This window comes from Chinchilla lanigera, unplaced genomic scaffold, assembly GCF_000276665.1.
Source record: "Chinchilla lanigera isolate Chin_1 unplaced genomic scaffold, ChiLan1.0 scaffold00032, whole genome shotgun sequence".
Lineage (NCBI taxonomy): Eukaryota > Metazoa > Chordata > Mammalia > Rodentia > Chinchillidae > Chinchilla > Chinchilla lanigera.
Window position 1 is genome coordinate 2,871,318 of NW_004955433.1, and position 16,274 is coordinate 2,887,591.

At 42.2% G+C, this 16,274-nt stretch overlaps 1 protein-coding gene across 3 annotated transcripts in view; it reads left to right on the top strand.

Annotated features, from left to right (window-relative positions):
- Window positions 1-16,274, top strand: part of Fras1 (Fraser extracellular matrix complex subunit 1) — a 410,067-nt gene that overhangs the window by 324,090 nt on the left and 69,703 nt on the right. For all 3 annotated transcript variants that reach the window (XM_013516132.1, XM_005388203.2, XM_005388207.2), the window contains 6 exons: window positions 365-555; window positions 1,673-1,826; window positions 2,924-3,187; window positions 5,295-5,483; window positions 7,028-7,147; window positions 7,422-7,601. In XM_013516132.1, the coding sequence (XP_013371586.1) occupies window positions 365-555; window positions 1,673-1,826; window positions 2,924-3,187; window positions 5,295-5,483; window positions 7,028-7,147; window positions 7,422-7,601 (1,098 nt within the window). The remainder of the gene's footprint in view (window positions 1-364; window positions 556-1,672; window positions 1,827-2,923; window positions 3,188-5,294; window positions 5,484-7,027; window positions 7,148-7,421; window positions 7,602-16,274) is intronic.

A 16,274-nucleotide genomic window follows, 5' to 3' on the forward strand; every position in this document is an offset into this window, starting at 1 on the left:
ATCTTGGCTATTGCATTGTGACTTACTCTAAGATTTATGCTATAAAAGATTACTAATAAAACAACCACTGATTCTGTGCTATTTGCAAGAGAAAACACTCTGTGTGCAAGAAAAAAAACTTCATGTGTGCACTCTCATTTGATTACCTGTGGTGACATAGGATAGGCAGAATCTGTTGTAGATCAGTCTTGAGGAAACTGCATCTCACTCCAAGTCTTCTAGTTCCTGGTCCTCTGCTCTCTTCTAGCTTTGTCTTAAAGCATATTTTTATCTCATGTTCACAATAATGTCTTGCTTTCTACTTCAGCCTAATAGGCTGAAATTGATGTATCCAAGTACGAGTCCTCTCTCAATGTTTATGCAGGTGATCGTTTTGGCCCTGGAACTACCAGCAACCCAGAGGCATCATTCCCGATTCAAGATGTCCTGGAAAACTACATTTACTACTTTCAGAGCATTCATGAAAGCATCGAGCCAACCCATGATATTTTTAGTTTCTATGTGAGTGATGGAACCAGTCGTTCAGCAGTTCACAGCATCAATATCACTATTGAGGTAAAGACTGGAAGTTGGAAAAGTTGAACTTTTGATTACTAAAGAGCTCACCATTAGATAGCATTCTTTCCATGGATTCAAAGCAAAGAAGATTGGATTTGATATTTAGTCTTAAAGATCAACCTTAAAATATAACCCTGACCTTCAGAAAACTTGTGGAATTAAAGTTGGCCATTGGGGAAGGTCTGAATTTTAAATCTGAATTTTCATTTCAGAGTAAAATTTATTTATTCTGTGTAAAAACAGTTCGTGAGAGTCAGATGGAGAAACCTTGCCATTCCCATATTTAGATAAAAACTAACATATGCCTGAATTTTCTCTGAAGTTCTGTGTGTGACTCTACATTCATATTTCCCTTTTCTTATATTTTAATGCATTTATTCACTTAATTATAACATCAAAGAAATATGATCCTTGATCCTGTTTTCATTTGAGCAACTACACAGTCTTGCTCTACTACCCCAGGGAGTAAGAGATAGAAAAGATAAATCTCAGGATGGAATATTCTCTGCCTTGGGAAAACAAAATATATGGAATCTTCAGCAATCTTAAGCACAGTAGTAGGGAGAGTAGGAGACAGCTTTAAAAACCCCACTTCCCAATATGGTGTCCTTCTACCAGTACTAGGATATGCTTAGGGTTTTCTGGTACAGTTCTGAGATCAAATAGTCCTTTAATATCCCCAATATACTTGTACTTATCAAATCATATGCCTAGGGGCTGGGGATTTAGCTCAGCGGCAAAAGCGCCTGCCTGGCAAGCGCAAGGTCATGAGTTCGGTTCCTGGTACCGGAGAAAAACCAAAAAAAAAAAAAAAAAACAAATCATATGCCCAATTTTTGGTCTAGAAAATGTGATCATTGTACTTATGGAAGATATCTTAGAAGATTTTTGTGGAATGCCCCCCTGCTTCATCTCAAAGAGACGTTTTGTTTGTGTGACTTTCTCTTTTGTTTCTCTTTTCAAGCTAATTTTTTGACTAGGAAGATAGTGACATATTAAATACTGTTTTGACAGTGAAAGTTGCTGCAAGAAAAATATCTTCTCTAAATAATGTGCCTTTTCTTGCTTCTTAACCAATGTCTGCATGAGACCGAGCATTTTGTATTTTAATTAGAGGAAGAATGACGAGCCCCCCAGGATGACCTTGCGACCCCTTGGAGTGAAGCTGAGCTTGGCTGTGGTGATAAGCAATTCTTCTCTGAGCCTCCAAGACATGGACACCCCAGATAATGAGCTGGTTTTTGTATTGACAAAAACACCTGACCACGGTAGGCACAAACTGCTGTGCAAAGCTTCTTAATTGGGATGTCTGATGGGTTATTAGAATGAGCACATAGATTTCAGTTGGTTATTCCTTTGCCTTTCCCATATCTAGTCCATTCTTTGCATCAAAGTATACTCAAATTCACAGCTAGCTAATATTCTTTTGGGGTCACGCTAGACACTGGTTGTTTGAAAAGCCTGAATCCTAGGTAACTGTGTCTCTGAAATTTTATTTCAGCTCTTTTCCTGCTTTCCTTTTTAACCTCAAGCAAAACAGGTTTCAGCACTTGCATATCTTCTTCTCAGAGTAGACATCCTAATTGATAATCGAGAGCTATCTCATGTGTGCTAGCATATGAGCTGTCTCTAGGACCTCTCTCTTACAAAGAGAGCATTTTTCCTGCTGTAGATCAGATGCAGAAACTATTGTCAGGATCTTCTACCCACTTTTTTCTAAGTCCATCCAGGCGTAGGTTAGAGTGCAGGAGCCCAAGTCCCAATCCACTGTAATATTTACTGGGATTAAGAGGAAATTGTTGCTGTTGATGGAGGGTTAACAGAAGAGGCTGCCAGCCATTACATTTTTAACTTGCCTTCTTTCACTTTCACTTTCTTTAATGAAGCACTTTAACTGTCCCAGTGAGGTACATGGCCCTTGAAAACAGAACAATAATCTTCAATGTAAAGATGCTTAGTGTCTCTGAATTTAAAAGGAATTTAAAACATTTTCCCTTCTCCTCCTCCACATACCATAAGAGAAAGGCAGTGAGTGAAGAGTGAACTTTGCAGAAGGGAAAAATAAGGTTTGGATAACAAAGTGAGTTTCAGTTCATGAAGGGAGATGGTGATTGTGAAGCCACTATATTGCTAGATCCATCTGTGTCTACTTAAGAGATGTAGAACCAGAAAAGTGGGACTTTGTCTTATTTATAGATGGGACTATAGGGTAGCTTCTGTACTTATAAAATGTTAAGTTGTCCACACCAAGAGCCTCTGAGATATTTCACATTGTACTCAGAGTCAGACTGCTTGGAAAACCAATGTTTTGATGCCATTCACAGGCTACCATTATTTCTTTGTTATTCTTTACTTTCTTCCTCAGGTCATCTACTCCGGAGACTTACTTCTTCTGATGCTCTAGAAAATGGGACAGTTTTATCCCAGGGCTCCTCCTTTACCTACCAGGATGTCCTGGCTGAACTGGTTGGATACATGCCTAGGGGCTCTGGTGTGGCAGTGGATGATTTTCAGTTCTCACTTACCGATGGCCTCCATGTGGACACAGGGAGAATGGAGATCTACATAGAACTGCCCATAAATGACTCCCCCCGGTTGGCTGTAAACCAAGGACTACAGCTCTCAGCAGGTATCAGAGGAGTGGAGGAGGCAAACCGTGCTTCTTTCCTCCTTAATTCTTCCTGGCCAATGTAGATACCTTCTTCCATCAAAGTAGCTCTTTAACACTTGAGCAGACTGGAGTTTTGGAGAACTGTTTTAGAGATACTAAGAATTATGTGTGACAAATAGCGAGCCTCTGAAATTCTTTGAACCAGATCCCTTTGTCTGTGAGTTTGAAAAAGTTTGTGAAGAGTTCACAGTATTTTCAGGGTCCTTAGAAATCTTAATTTATCCAACTACTCTTAGGCCCAGGTTTCCTGTATCATTGCTTGTTATAATGTAGCCAACCCTATGAAAACAAATAACCAATCTAGCAGAATTGTCAAGATGCTTATTGAAAAGAAAAAAAAAAGGTGTGGAAGGGTAGTTGGGAGATCATTATGCATTAAAATATACAAATAACTGAAAATCATTCAATAAGCTATTCTAGCATCTCTTACAACTATAGTATGTTTTAGCAACATTCAAAGACAAGCAGCACATTTTTTTACTAAAACAATCACAATTCATATGATTTACCTATTTTTCCACCATTGTATGGAGATAATAAAATGTTAACTGTTTATTAAAATAAAGTGGATGGATAAAAAAATGAAATAGGGAGTTGATTAGGGAATGGACTGTATTAGTAAGCTTTCCCATTGCCAAGACATGGTACCCCATCCTTAGAACTTAAAGAAGGTAAGGTGTAATTTGGCTTATGTTTTGCGTGAATTCAGTCCATGATCAGTAGGCTCTAAGGAAGAAACATGGGGGGCATGGTGGAGCAAAGCTGCTTAGTTCATGGCACCCAAGAAGCAAAGAAGAAGAACAGTGCTAGAAAGGAAGAGGCCAGGGGCCAGACAAAAAGCCCAAGGTCACCTCTCCATGACTCATTCAGACATGCCCAGAAGTGTACTCTACCCATCCCCCACCAAAGCCAGGCTTGTTGACCCTGCACCCTAACTACTGCATGGAACTTTTGCATCTGTCTAGGAAGTTATTCTTTGTTTATTCTTAGTTTCATATCTGTTTTGTATTGAAAAATATATATTATTTGAAAATCTGAGGATTGTCATGGTCTCAGCTATTAGGAATAGGATTTGACTTTACCTTGCTTACAAGCTAATAAGCTAGCCTCTTACTGTTCATGGATGCTGGTAGAAGACACAGGATTCTTCCTTCAAAAACAAAGTTCTTTGCTATACCACAGCAGAAAACATGGTCATTAACAAGTTTGCATTGACCCTCTCTGCCCACCAAGTCCCATGAGAGCAATGCCAAAGGCCCATAAAGATGGGGAACCTTCCATATTATAGCAAGCAGCAAGTCTGATCTTCTGAGGAAGAAACTACCTCACCCCTCAAGGTTACTTGCTTGAGGTGGCCTGGGTAAAGAGTGGGAAGGGCCATGTATTCTTGCTATTATCCAGCAAGAACATGAGAGATCTTCAGGGCACAGGGTGGATTACCATTCTAACACTAGGATTCCTGACACAGGAGTAACAAGGATCTACTTACTAGAATTTACTATTTTTAACATGAGAAAATGGCTTGTTAAGAGAGCAAAGGGCAAGGCCCTGAGAATTCTTTCTAGTAGGGAGTGCCCTACCTGCATCCCCAACACCAGAGTAGTAGCTCACTCTGCTGGTAAGACTCAGTTTGTCCTGGATTCAGAAACGCTGATTTTGAGTGTTCCATCTAAGATGGCTACAAGATATGTTTTTGAGTTTATACGAAGTGCTTTTTTTGATTTGGTAATCCTTAAGACAGTAGATAAATTAAATCCAAGCAGATTTCATCATAGACCTAAATGTTATTTACATCATAGAACTAGAAATTATTCTGTAGGTACAGGTGCTCATAGGCCAGTGGGTAGAACAAGCATAGAGAGAATAAATATAGATAAGTGGAAAAGGACTCAGATCTAAACCCAAGGGACTATTTCTTTTAGAAAACTTAGACTTTATGAGCTGGAAACTGAGAAGGGTGAGTATCTAAGCCCAAGGATAATTTAGCTTCCTGTCCTCTAAAATCACTTGGCATTCCATTTGAAGGAAATGGTGGGGAATGACCTACTCTTCTATTCTTTTCCAGGGTCTGTAGCACGCATCACAGAACAGCACTTGAAAGTGGCAGACACTAACTCAGATGCCCAGCAGGTTATATACGTCGTGAAGGAAGATCCTGGTGCTGGGCGCCTGCAGATGATGACAAATGACAAGCTGGAGCAAATCTCTGTTCATGGCCCTGTCCGGGGCTTCACCCAGGCTGACATCAGCCAAGGTCAGCCAGTTATTCCCAAGCTTCTGTGGATGCTGCCTGCTAGAAGTGAAGTGGGAGTCTGTAACTCTGTATTATGTGTATTGTTTTTATGCTGTTTTGTAAATGGATGTCTGTTTGTTAATACGTTTTCCTTCTTTTATTCTTAAAGTAAATTAAAAAAAATAAAAATAAAAATAAATGCCTGCTAGCCTATGGCAGTAAACCAGGCACTCTTTTTTTTTTTTAAATAAGAGCTAAGTTATAACTTCTTTTTTCTCTGTCCGACATTTTTGAGGCTGTCTTTTTTTAAAAAAGGAAAACTATCTTTCTTAATAAAAAATGTGAACATGACTTAACATAGCATTGATGAAATTTGGGGCTATTTACAGAGAACACAAAGTCATTTTGTCTTATTTGATGCTAAAAAACACAAGAGTGGAAAAAAAATGAATTCAAATGGATTAAGGTAAAAATTATGCCTTCTTTAGGTGAGCAATTTATATCTCTTTTTAGCTCCCCAAAAAGCACAAGTAAATGAACTAAGCAAAATGCAAGGGCATAAATCTGAGCTGCCTGGGGGGACATTACATGGCTTATCCTTCCTTCAGGAAATGCTGATGTAATGCAAAGGCATAAATGTTAAATGCTATGTAGTTACTGTACATTGCATTCAGAAAGGGGGAAAAATTACATACGGGGAGGGAAAAACTCCAAAGTCATGTGGTATTGTACAGTTCCTTTTAGAGGTGGAAATACACACCCAAGCAGCAGACACATGGGTCCTGCCCAGGCACAAACATGAAACACTGACAGCCACTGAAGTCTCATTGGATCTGTCTGACCCTTGGTGAAGTGGGTAGAATAAGCGAAAGGATAGTAATTCCTTAATTATTCCACACCTCCATGTCTCCTTTTGAAAAATGAAACCAGGCACCTCTTCCCAGAAGTTTTGTTATATTTGCATTGATGGCTACATATAAATGATGCTTCAGGCTAGCAAAAATAGATTGCATTGTATGTCTCCCTTTGGGTCCCTTTGACCTGTGTGGAGGTTATTTGTACACTTGCCTGTTTATTTGTATACTGGATGTAGTTGGCATCATTCCTTGTATTGGGAAATAGGGTATGAAGAGTTATGGGAGAAAATGGGCTGCAGGTTTTCATCCTCTTACATTGTGATATGCATGTAGAGTAGGGTCCCTCCATGTGCTGCAGGTGTGGCCAGAGCCATTATACACAGAGCAGTTCCCCTGATCTAGTTACTCATGGGGCCTCATTAAGACCCAGCTAGACCTTTTGTAAAGGCTGTTCCTCAACCATAAGAAATGTCACTTGGAAAGAATTTGTTATGAGAAAGTGTCTGGGTATGGGGAAATCAATGGTAGGGGCAGAAAGGGAGTAAACGAAAGCTTTAGATTAAAATGTCAAACATATCAAAGTGAAGAAGCTATAAATTGTAAATTGATCTATTGGCATGAATAGCAATTGAAGTCTCACTTCTTCCTTCAGGAATAAGAACAGAAAGCACTAATAGCAAATCTTGTTTTTTTTTTTCCTTTTCATAGGACATATAGAATATAGTCATGGAACAGGAGAACCTGGTGGAAACTTTGCTTTTACATTTGATGTGGTTGATGCTGAAGGCAACAGGTTGATGAACCAGTCATTTTCTATTGGGGTTTTAGGTGAGTTAGTGCTAGGTTCTATACAAAAATACTTGAGTGGTTGTGAAGTTGTGTAGTTTACACTGTGCTCACCTTGGAGCTTGAGGCCCCCTTCAGGAGCTGCATGGAACTTGAAAATTGTACCCCCTCTGTCACGCAGCTCTGATCCCTCAGTGGGATCTCTGAGGGACAGATCTGAGTATCGCTGTGATCTTACCACTGGATATCCAGCCTAGGACTGAAGAAAGGAGGCTGAAAAGATTCCATTTCAAATCACTGTTTCTGATCATTTCAGAAGCCAAATCCCCCCCGGTCATCGTCATCAATAAAGGGCTGGTCTTGGATGAGAATTCAGTGAAGAAAATCACCACTTTGCAGCTGTCAGCCACTGACCAGGATGGCAAGCCTGCAGAGCTGATCTACAGAGTCACCAGACAGCCGCAGCTGGGCCATCTAGAACATGCAGTGTCACCAGGTATGTCTGTCATCTTTTGCTATATCCAAGCAAAAACTGGGACTTAGCAGAGTGTTGGTTCTAGTGTACACCTAACAGCTGCCTTAGTTGGCACTTATGGTCTACCTCACTGAGTTTGACCATTATGCTACACCGTGTTATACTTCGCATATTGTAGGTGTTCAGTAATTTCTTGGTGAAAGTGAATGAAAGGCTGCAGTGTGGGTTTGGGAGTATAGCTCAATGGTAGGATGAGTGCTTAACATGCCCTAGGTTTGATCTTCACCACTCGCCCCCCTCAGATCTCCACAATTTTATGTAAGCAATCTTACTCCATAACTAGACAGTCAATTCCTTTAGAATAAACCTCACATCTTGTTCTTAGATGCTTCCCGGGCATATGGCACAATGCAGTGTTATGTGCTTAAAAATTCAATTCAGGAGCTGGGGTGGAGCTCAGTGGTACAGCACATGCTTAGCATGCTTATGGCCATCCACTCAGTCTCCAGCACACACACACAAATTCAGTTCAATGAAGAGTGAATAAGCATGTGTACTGAGCAAGGTTGTAGTTTAGCTGCTGCTCAGGAAACAAAGATGAATGAGAGACAGTCCTTGTCCTCCAGAGTTCTCTATTGGGTGTGACAACAAGGATCTGCAGACAAGCAGAACTCTGGGAAGACTATGACAAGTGTTTAAGGAAGGACAAACCATAAGAGTTCAAAAATGGGGGACTCTCCATCCTGGGAAAAGTGCACAGAGGTGATATTTAAGAGCACCCTGGGAAGATACAAAGTTTGGGGGGCAGGGTCTGTGTTCTTTTCAGAGATGGCAAGGGCATGGGGGTGCTCTTAAAAAATGATAAGTGAGTGAACCAACTGAGCTAAAGTGTGTGTTCTGAAGATACTAGGAGGCAGAGATTGTGGATAGTCTGAGATTTCATGGAGGGTCCTTAAAACTGGCATAAATAATCTCCACTTAAGCAGATAGGCATGCTGGTGAATTTTGAACAGGGAAGGAAGTGAAGTTCACTAGGTAGTGTCCAACAGGGTGAACTGGAGGAAAAGCAAAGGGTTAGAGTGAGGTGGATGGAAATGGCACTTAGTATATGGTTAGCAGGTATTTGTTGGTTGAAGGAAGGAAGAAAAGAATTCCAGGGGACCTGTGGGGAAAAGGGAAAAAATGCAAGTCAGTGATGGTATTAGTGTCTCTGAGTTCATTAAAAAGGAAGATTTGTGCTAATATCGATTAGAGAAATTTTTATGCCCATATCTTGTACCCAGAGCAGCTGCTTTAAAGATAAGAACATGTAATGCATTGCCTATTGTTATTCGCTTATTATTTTGTTATGAAATTTTGTTTTACCTTTTTTCTGTAAAATAAAATGAATAATTCCAGGGGGCAACCTCTAGAATTTGGTGGCCAAATCAATGTGAGAGACAAAAGATAATTGCTGAATTAATAATCTAAAGGTAGAAAAGTCCTTATTTCCTTGAACACAGGCAGTGACAGCTTGCTGGAAATTTCGATCTTAAGTAGTTTTCTTTGGATTTTGAATTACAGATTCTTCATTCAACTAGGGAAATATCAAAAGAGGGGAAATGCTTGCCCTTATATTACTTGCTTTCTAAGGTAAGAAGTCAAATAATAAACAAGCAAGCAAATAACCTCATATGTCAGGTGCTGATAAGTATTAGGTGGGCGCATGGGAGGCAGAGAGGGAGGGAAGTCTTCCCTGATGATGAGATGACATTTGAGCAGTGCTCTGAATAGAGGAAGGGAGCCAGCCAGCTGATGAATAAGGAAAGAACATTCCACACAGAGAGTCAGCAAGTCTAAACATCCTGAATCTGGACCGTTCAGGCAAATTGAATTCAAGACAGAGCAAGAAGGCTGTGTGGCTGCAGCAGGTAAATGGGGGAAAGGGTGGTGAGAGATGAGCTTTGAAGGGCGGAGTGTGACTGCAGAGGGGTGAGGGTAGCAGTCCTGTGGCGTCCAGGCTAACAGGGAGGTGGGAGACACTGTCTGACCTCCCATTTGCAGCAGGGTGTTCAAAGGAATGGACAATTGGCTAAAGTCTCTAATGCAGATTAAAACAGGGGGCCACCTTCTCTGTCCCAAAGTTCCTGGGGATATATGCAGATCAGCATCCCCAAGACCTTGGCTGCATGAGATAATTGGTAACTAGTTCATGCACTAATTACATCTGCCAGAATTTTGTCAGGTTGCTGACTGTAGCTCTGCAAAGATGTGAGAGTAGGTCTTCCTGTCGTGTTAGGCAGGTGCATGTACACAGCACAGAGTGTTCAAAAGCTCCAAGCTTCGAGCAAGGTGCTGCCAAGTCCCCTCCTGCTGGGACCCCTGGCCCTTGCTGTCCTACCCCAGGGTGCTTACTAGTCCCATGCCGGGTGCTTAAATTCACCTTTTCTTTTTCACATCTCTCAGACTCCCCTGGGCTTCAAATCTGGTTGCCAAGAGCAAGTTGGGATCATGCTCCTTCCCCCTTCGACAGCAGAGAGATGCTCCACTTCCTCTACCTGCTCTTTCCCAGCAGGCCCAGCTTCCTAATCCAGGTGCTTCCCCATCCCTGCCTGTTTCTAATCAGCCTCTTCCCTGTGACTCCAAGGAGAGTGGAGATGAGGATCTCACCCTGTCTCTTTATCCCTTGCTTATAAAATGGGGCACCCAACCCCCCACTGAACCCTTTCCATTGCATGTAGCCAGGATCCTCTTTCCTTCTCTACCCCCAAGTGAGACAATTTTCATGGATTTGATTCTCTCTTTTCATGTGGAAGGACTGATATATAGCAGTAGTTTAGCTTGGGTTGGGGTCTGTTCTTCCCAAAAGCAGAGCAAACTCTTGTGGGCCCATGCCCTCAGGGTGGGTTTGAGCTGTTTAGGGACCAGTTGCTTCATAGAGTCAGTAACAGCCCTCAGTGTAGACTGATGTGGTGACACTTGATGGCTTCCCATGACATGAACTTGCCCTCACACTGGTGAAAGTCCTCTTCGCTTCTGTTGAGGAGCTGTTGGGGGCCATGTGCATGTTTGACCCATGCCAGAGACAGGCATGAGCCTCCTACTGAAGGAGAGGCTAAGCCTGGATCCAGTCCCCATATGTACTATCCTTTGAGGGCAGGGACCCCATCCTTACAGCAGGGCTTCCCTCCTTTCCTACACCCCAAAGACTCTTCTCTTAGGAAACTGAACTAAGGAGTAATATTAACTAAGATGGAAGCTAAGAAACCCCAAAACATAACAGGTTAAACTAGGAATTCATTTTCCCTCCCAGAATAATCCAGAAGCAACTGGCCCAGAGATCTTCAACAAAAGGCTCCCATCTCTAGCTCTATTGTAGCCATCTCTCCACCAGCAAGAAGGAAGACAAGACCTTTTATACACATTGCTTGGTGAACACTCTTTCTGCTTGGTCATAGTCACACAAGGCCGAGAGGTGGCTGGCACACAGAGCTCTCACTGGGTATCATACCTAGTAGTCAGGAGTCAGTCACAACAGACATTCTGCAAGAATAGGCATATGGTTATCACTGTAAGATACAAGTTGTCCCACTGACTCAGGTGCAGAGCAGTGGTGGTGGCTGAACCGACTATTAGATCCAGAGGTGGAGGTGCTAACTGTCCTACAGCGAATAGTGAGTCCTGATCAAATATTTGCCTAAAAGGCCAGTAGTGCTCTTGGTAAGAAACAGTGGACCGTGTCGCCTGATCCAAAACTGAGTCCCTGTCTTGATTTTCCACTTTCAGTAAGTCCCCCACTTACAAATGAGTTCCATTCCAGGAGAATGTTACTAAGTTGGAATTGTTCATAAGTCAGACAAAGTGAATCTTATGCACCTTTGACACAAATGCACAATGTAAAGCATAAAAAAAAAAACAAACACATACAAAAATAACATAAATAAACTTTTTTACTCTTATAGTTCCCTTAAAATGGTGGTATAGACCAGTACAGTGCTATGGAGGATAGGGCATTGCAGGGAGTGAGCTGACAAGAGGAGAGGTACTCGCTGGAGGAGGAGAGGCAGAGACGGTGTAGCTGAAGGGTCATCAATAGTAGGAGATGGAGGGCAGGTGGAGTTTCCCTCCCACCTGATGTTGATGACACAGGTTTTTTGATGGACTCAATTCTGTCCACCCTCCTGAGAAACCCATCCAGTCGTACCTGGGCAGTAGCTCTTTTTCTCATCATAGCTGATTCAGTATCACTGGATGGCATTCTGAACAGCTGCTGCAACCTGCATGTACTGTACTCTATCACACTGTACAGTAAGTACACAGCAGCACAACCTGACAATGTCTGACAGACACTTGAACTACTTGCATGTGTTCACATCTGTGAATGTTTGTAATGCGAGGTCTGTTCATATGGGTGAAAGTTCACAACTTGAATGTTCTTACGTCGGAGACTTCCCGTGTTCCCAGTTCAGCAGGTTGCTGTCACCACAGCTCTATTAAATAATGAACCTTACAATGTACAAATCTCAACACCTTACTGATTTCATGTCCCCACACACCTGCCATGTGCTTCAGGAAGTTAGTAGGTGCCATTTCTGACACCTCAGGGCGGACTTGGCCCTTGCTGGACTCCCCTTGGCAGTACAATATACTGTCCTCAAGGGACAGAGTGCCTTCTCGGGCAGGAGAAGGAAAGTCCCTACAATATGTCAGAATTCCTAAATGCATTTAGGGAACCTTGAAAGCTCCTCTGCAGGTGGCAGCCAGGTGGCCCCTTTTACATCAGGGAGTGCAGTAGTTCTTGTTGAGGCCACTGGAAGGCAAACCCGAGCCACTCAGATGAGGGCCTCCTGCTTAGCACAGGCAGGCAGGACTTGGCTCCAAACCACAGAACACATAAGAGAGGACAAAATGGCAGGTCTGCCATCCGTAAACCATCAGTGCTTCTTGATTCTTCCGGCACTGGTTGAGGAGCAGTATGGTGCAGAATGCTTAGCTTCAGCCTCTGTCAATCATGGGGTAGGAGGCATATTTATCTTCCCGCCCTCCTGGGGACTTGGAAGGCATCCCAGTGCATTTTCCCACCAGTCTGAGAGCTGCATATTCACCACAGGACATGATCTTGCTCTTAAATCTTGAAATCAGGCAAATGATTGTTGTCCTACCCCCAACAAAGGGTACCCTCATCACCTCCTTACTAACCACCAAATGATTCACTCAAAGGACCCTCCACAAGAAGCCTAAAAGCCTTAAGTCTTTGAATCGTCTGGCTTTTGTGAAGTCTCACATGCAGGGAATCATCTCCTGCTAAGAGTTAACTCATCAAGGCACTGCACCCAACTTTCCCACTTTTGACTTCATACTTAACGCCAAGACCTCCCTTCCTGAAGGTACTCAATTAAAGGTGCTGACAAGGACACTATCTTTCAAACAAGTGCCTCTTCCCTTCCCCTAGCTCAACTCATTGACATGCTTCTTGGCCTTTTAAATTCTCTTCTGAAAGTCCTCAGGGAAGTGGGCATTTTGCCCAGAAACCATGACATTGCCAAACCAGGTCTCAGACTGGAGCAGCAGCATCATCAGAGCCCAGGTGGCCTGCACAGAGAGCATAGTCCTGAGGAGCACACTACACCATTCAAGGGAGAGAGTTCAAAGCAAGGGTTTCAGGGTGACATCAGGGGCCTTGACTGGGGTACCCCATGAGCAGACTATCCCCACATTCAGGCTGCCTCCTGGGGTGCATGAGCTCTGGGGACAGAAAATTCTTTCAGTTGTGTACTCTGTCTAACCATTCTGATTCCAGATTCCTTGCTAGTTTAAGTCTTTGCGAAGCCATGGAAGACTGCAGTAGGGAGCCCTTCTCAACTGGTGGCTAACTAGGTAGGACTATGCTTTGAGAAGTTTAGGAACCACCAAATGGAATGTTATTTTTATTTGCCAGATATAAATAGTTCTCTTGTTAGTAAGTCCACTCAGTTCTGTTTATTAAACATACTGCAGAATCCGCATGGCTTCAGATATGACCACTACTGCACAGGTCAAATAAGATCAAATGTTGTCATCTGCCATTTTATCTGCTACCTCTTAGATCACTATACTGCTCTAGTTTTAAAGATGATAAAGAAATGAGATAAAATAAGAGTCTGTGTTATAGGACTCGCTCTAGCTCATGTGACCCATACAGCAGAAAAAAAAAGAAAGAAACCAAAGTCATTTTTCTGAGTATTCTTTCCATTTTTCATTTATATCACTGGTTCTTGTCTCTGTGTGAACATTACAGTTACTGAGGATGTGTTTAAAAATACTGATACCCAGGGCCCACCAGATCCATAAATAAAAGTCTCTGAGGGATGGGTCTTGGACAGAAGTATCTTTTAAAAGCACACTGTCTTTGTCCATCTTTTGTTGCTATAACACAGTTCCTGAAGCTGGTACTTAATAAGGAAAAGAGGTTTATTTAGTGCACAATTTTGGAGAATCAAAGCACAAGATGGGCAGCCCCATTTGCTCAGATTCTTCTGAGGACCCTGTTGGTTATGTTACAAAATGTTGAGAGCATGTGGGAGAGACCATTCTTGCTCTTTTTATAACTACCTGTTGGGAGAGGAACTAACCCACTCTTAGAGCCCTTCATTAATCCCTACCATGGTAGTACCCGTAGTAACCTAATCACCTCTCAGTAAACCCACCTCTTGAGGGTTCCACAACTTCTTACTACTATCACATTGTGGATCAAGTTTCCAACCCTGGAAACTCTGGGAGATATCCTCAAACTTTATCCAATCATTACACATGCCCATGAAATTCTGACCATAGGCTGGGTTGTTGATATATATGTAGTGCTACATAGTTTGAGAAGAGCTCCCTTCTTGCCATTTCCTCCCTTCAACAGGTATTCATCGAGTAGCTACTACAAAAAGGAAAACATGTTTCAGAAATGGGGTACCTATGAAACGATTATGTGCAAATGTGTTTCAGCCACCACAGGAACCCAGAGATGCAATGAACCCAGAGGGATGACAGGAACCCAGAGGGCAATGGTTCCCCTGATTAGGCAGGGGTTTAGTCGTGAGAGACTTGCCAGCAGTGATGCTTTCCTGAAGGGGCACCTTAATTCCAACTTCTCTGGGTTTTGTGACACCAACCAAAACAGGGTACACCCATTAGTTGGGCTCTCCTTGAGAGCAGAGGCTCGTTCTTGTGCTAGGGCTACCATAACAAAATTCCAAAAACTGGGCAGCTTAAACAATGAGAAACTTATGTTCTCATAGTTTTGGAAGCCAGAAGTTCAAAGTCAAGGTGTTGGCAGGGTTGACTCACGCAGAGGGCTGTGAAGGAAGGATTGTCCGTAGATGATCACCTTCATGTTCACATGCTGTCCCTGGAAGGATCTGCCTTGTGTACAACTGTCTCTGTTTATGACATCAGTTTTATTGAATTAGGACTCAACTTAGTGATGTTATCTAATTGTATAGGCAATGACCATATTTCCAGATCAGGCCACACTCTCAGTTACTAGGAGTTGAGACTTCAGAATATGGAGTCAGTCACTCCATAACAAGAGGGCTTGGAGACAGTCAGAAGAGAGCAAGCCTAGTCTCCCTCAGGATGAGCCAAGTGGGGAGGGCAGCATGTCCAGAGCCACCCCCAGGTCCAACAGCAGATGACTGAGGCATCCCCATTCCCTATCCAAAAGACAGTTTCTCCAGAGGTGCTTCACTGGGCAGCCCCTCCTTGACCTGGACTGAGCTTTGTGTAGTGTGTGGGTTTTCCAGGGAACTAGAACACTGGCAGGGTTAATGTGTGTCTCTGTAATGCTGCCAGAGACATGATGTAGCCAGCATTTTGGTGACTGAAAACACCTTCTATGGGATTAAAAGCCTTTAAGTCTTTCAGAAAGCAGCTACCTGCTGTGACAGCCAACAGAGGAGTGTGTCTTTAGAAAATGCCTGCAGAAAAGTGAGTAGCTGGTGCCTTCCAAAACCCAATTAGCAAAAGCTAAAATTTTGAAAATAAAAAGTATATAGGAATGGGAAATCTGTGTTCAGTAGAACCTCTTAAGTACAGATTATAGTCAGTGAACCTAAACACACTCACCAGGTATGGTTTGATACAGACACCTGCTGTATATCCTGCACTGTTCTGGGTGCTCATCAGTGAAGGAACCAGAAAGATCCTTGTTCTCTTGAAGCATCCATTCCACACCAGCTCATTACCCTCTGGCATGTGAGTATTGGTATCATCTAAATAATAGTAAACCCCATCAAAAATCAGTATTTCCTGTAATAAAGAGGCTGTAGTCAAAAAAGTACTTTAGAAGAAACAATTCAAAAACATTACAATGGCAATATGTCAGTTTTTTTTTTTTTTTAAGTGTAAAAGAAAGACAACAAAGCAGTAGGGGAATACACCGACTTACAAAGTGGTAGGACATTATCAATGGTTGTTATTTACCTATTGGTATCTTCAAGATAGTTTCTCAGGAAAACAAATAGATAAATAATAGTGAGTTACAGACAGAAATGGCAGGAAATTATCAATGGTTGTTATACTATACCCTGGTTTCTCCAAAGTGGTCTCTAGGGAAAACAAATAGAGCTATACATGAGTTATCAATCAAATAATCATTGACTATTCTCAATGGTTGTTGTAGGAAACACATAGTAACAAACATGCATCCATTTACAAAATAGCATAGAAGCAATACAAACATTACAG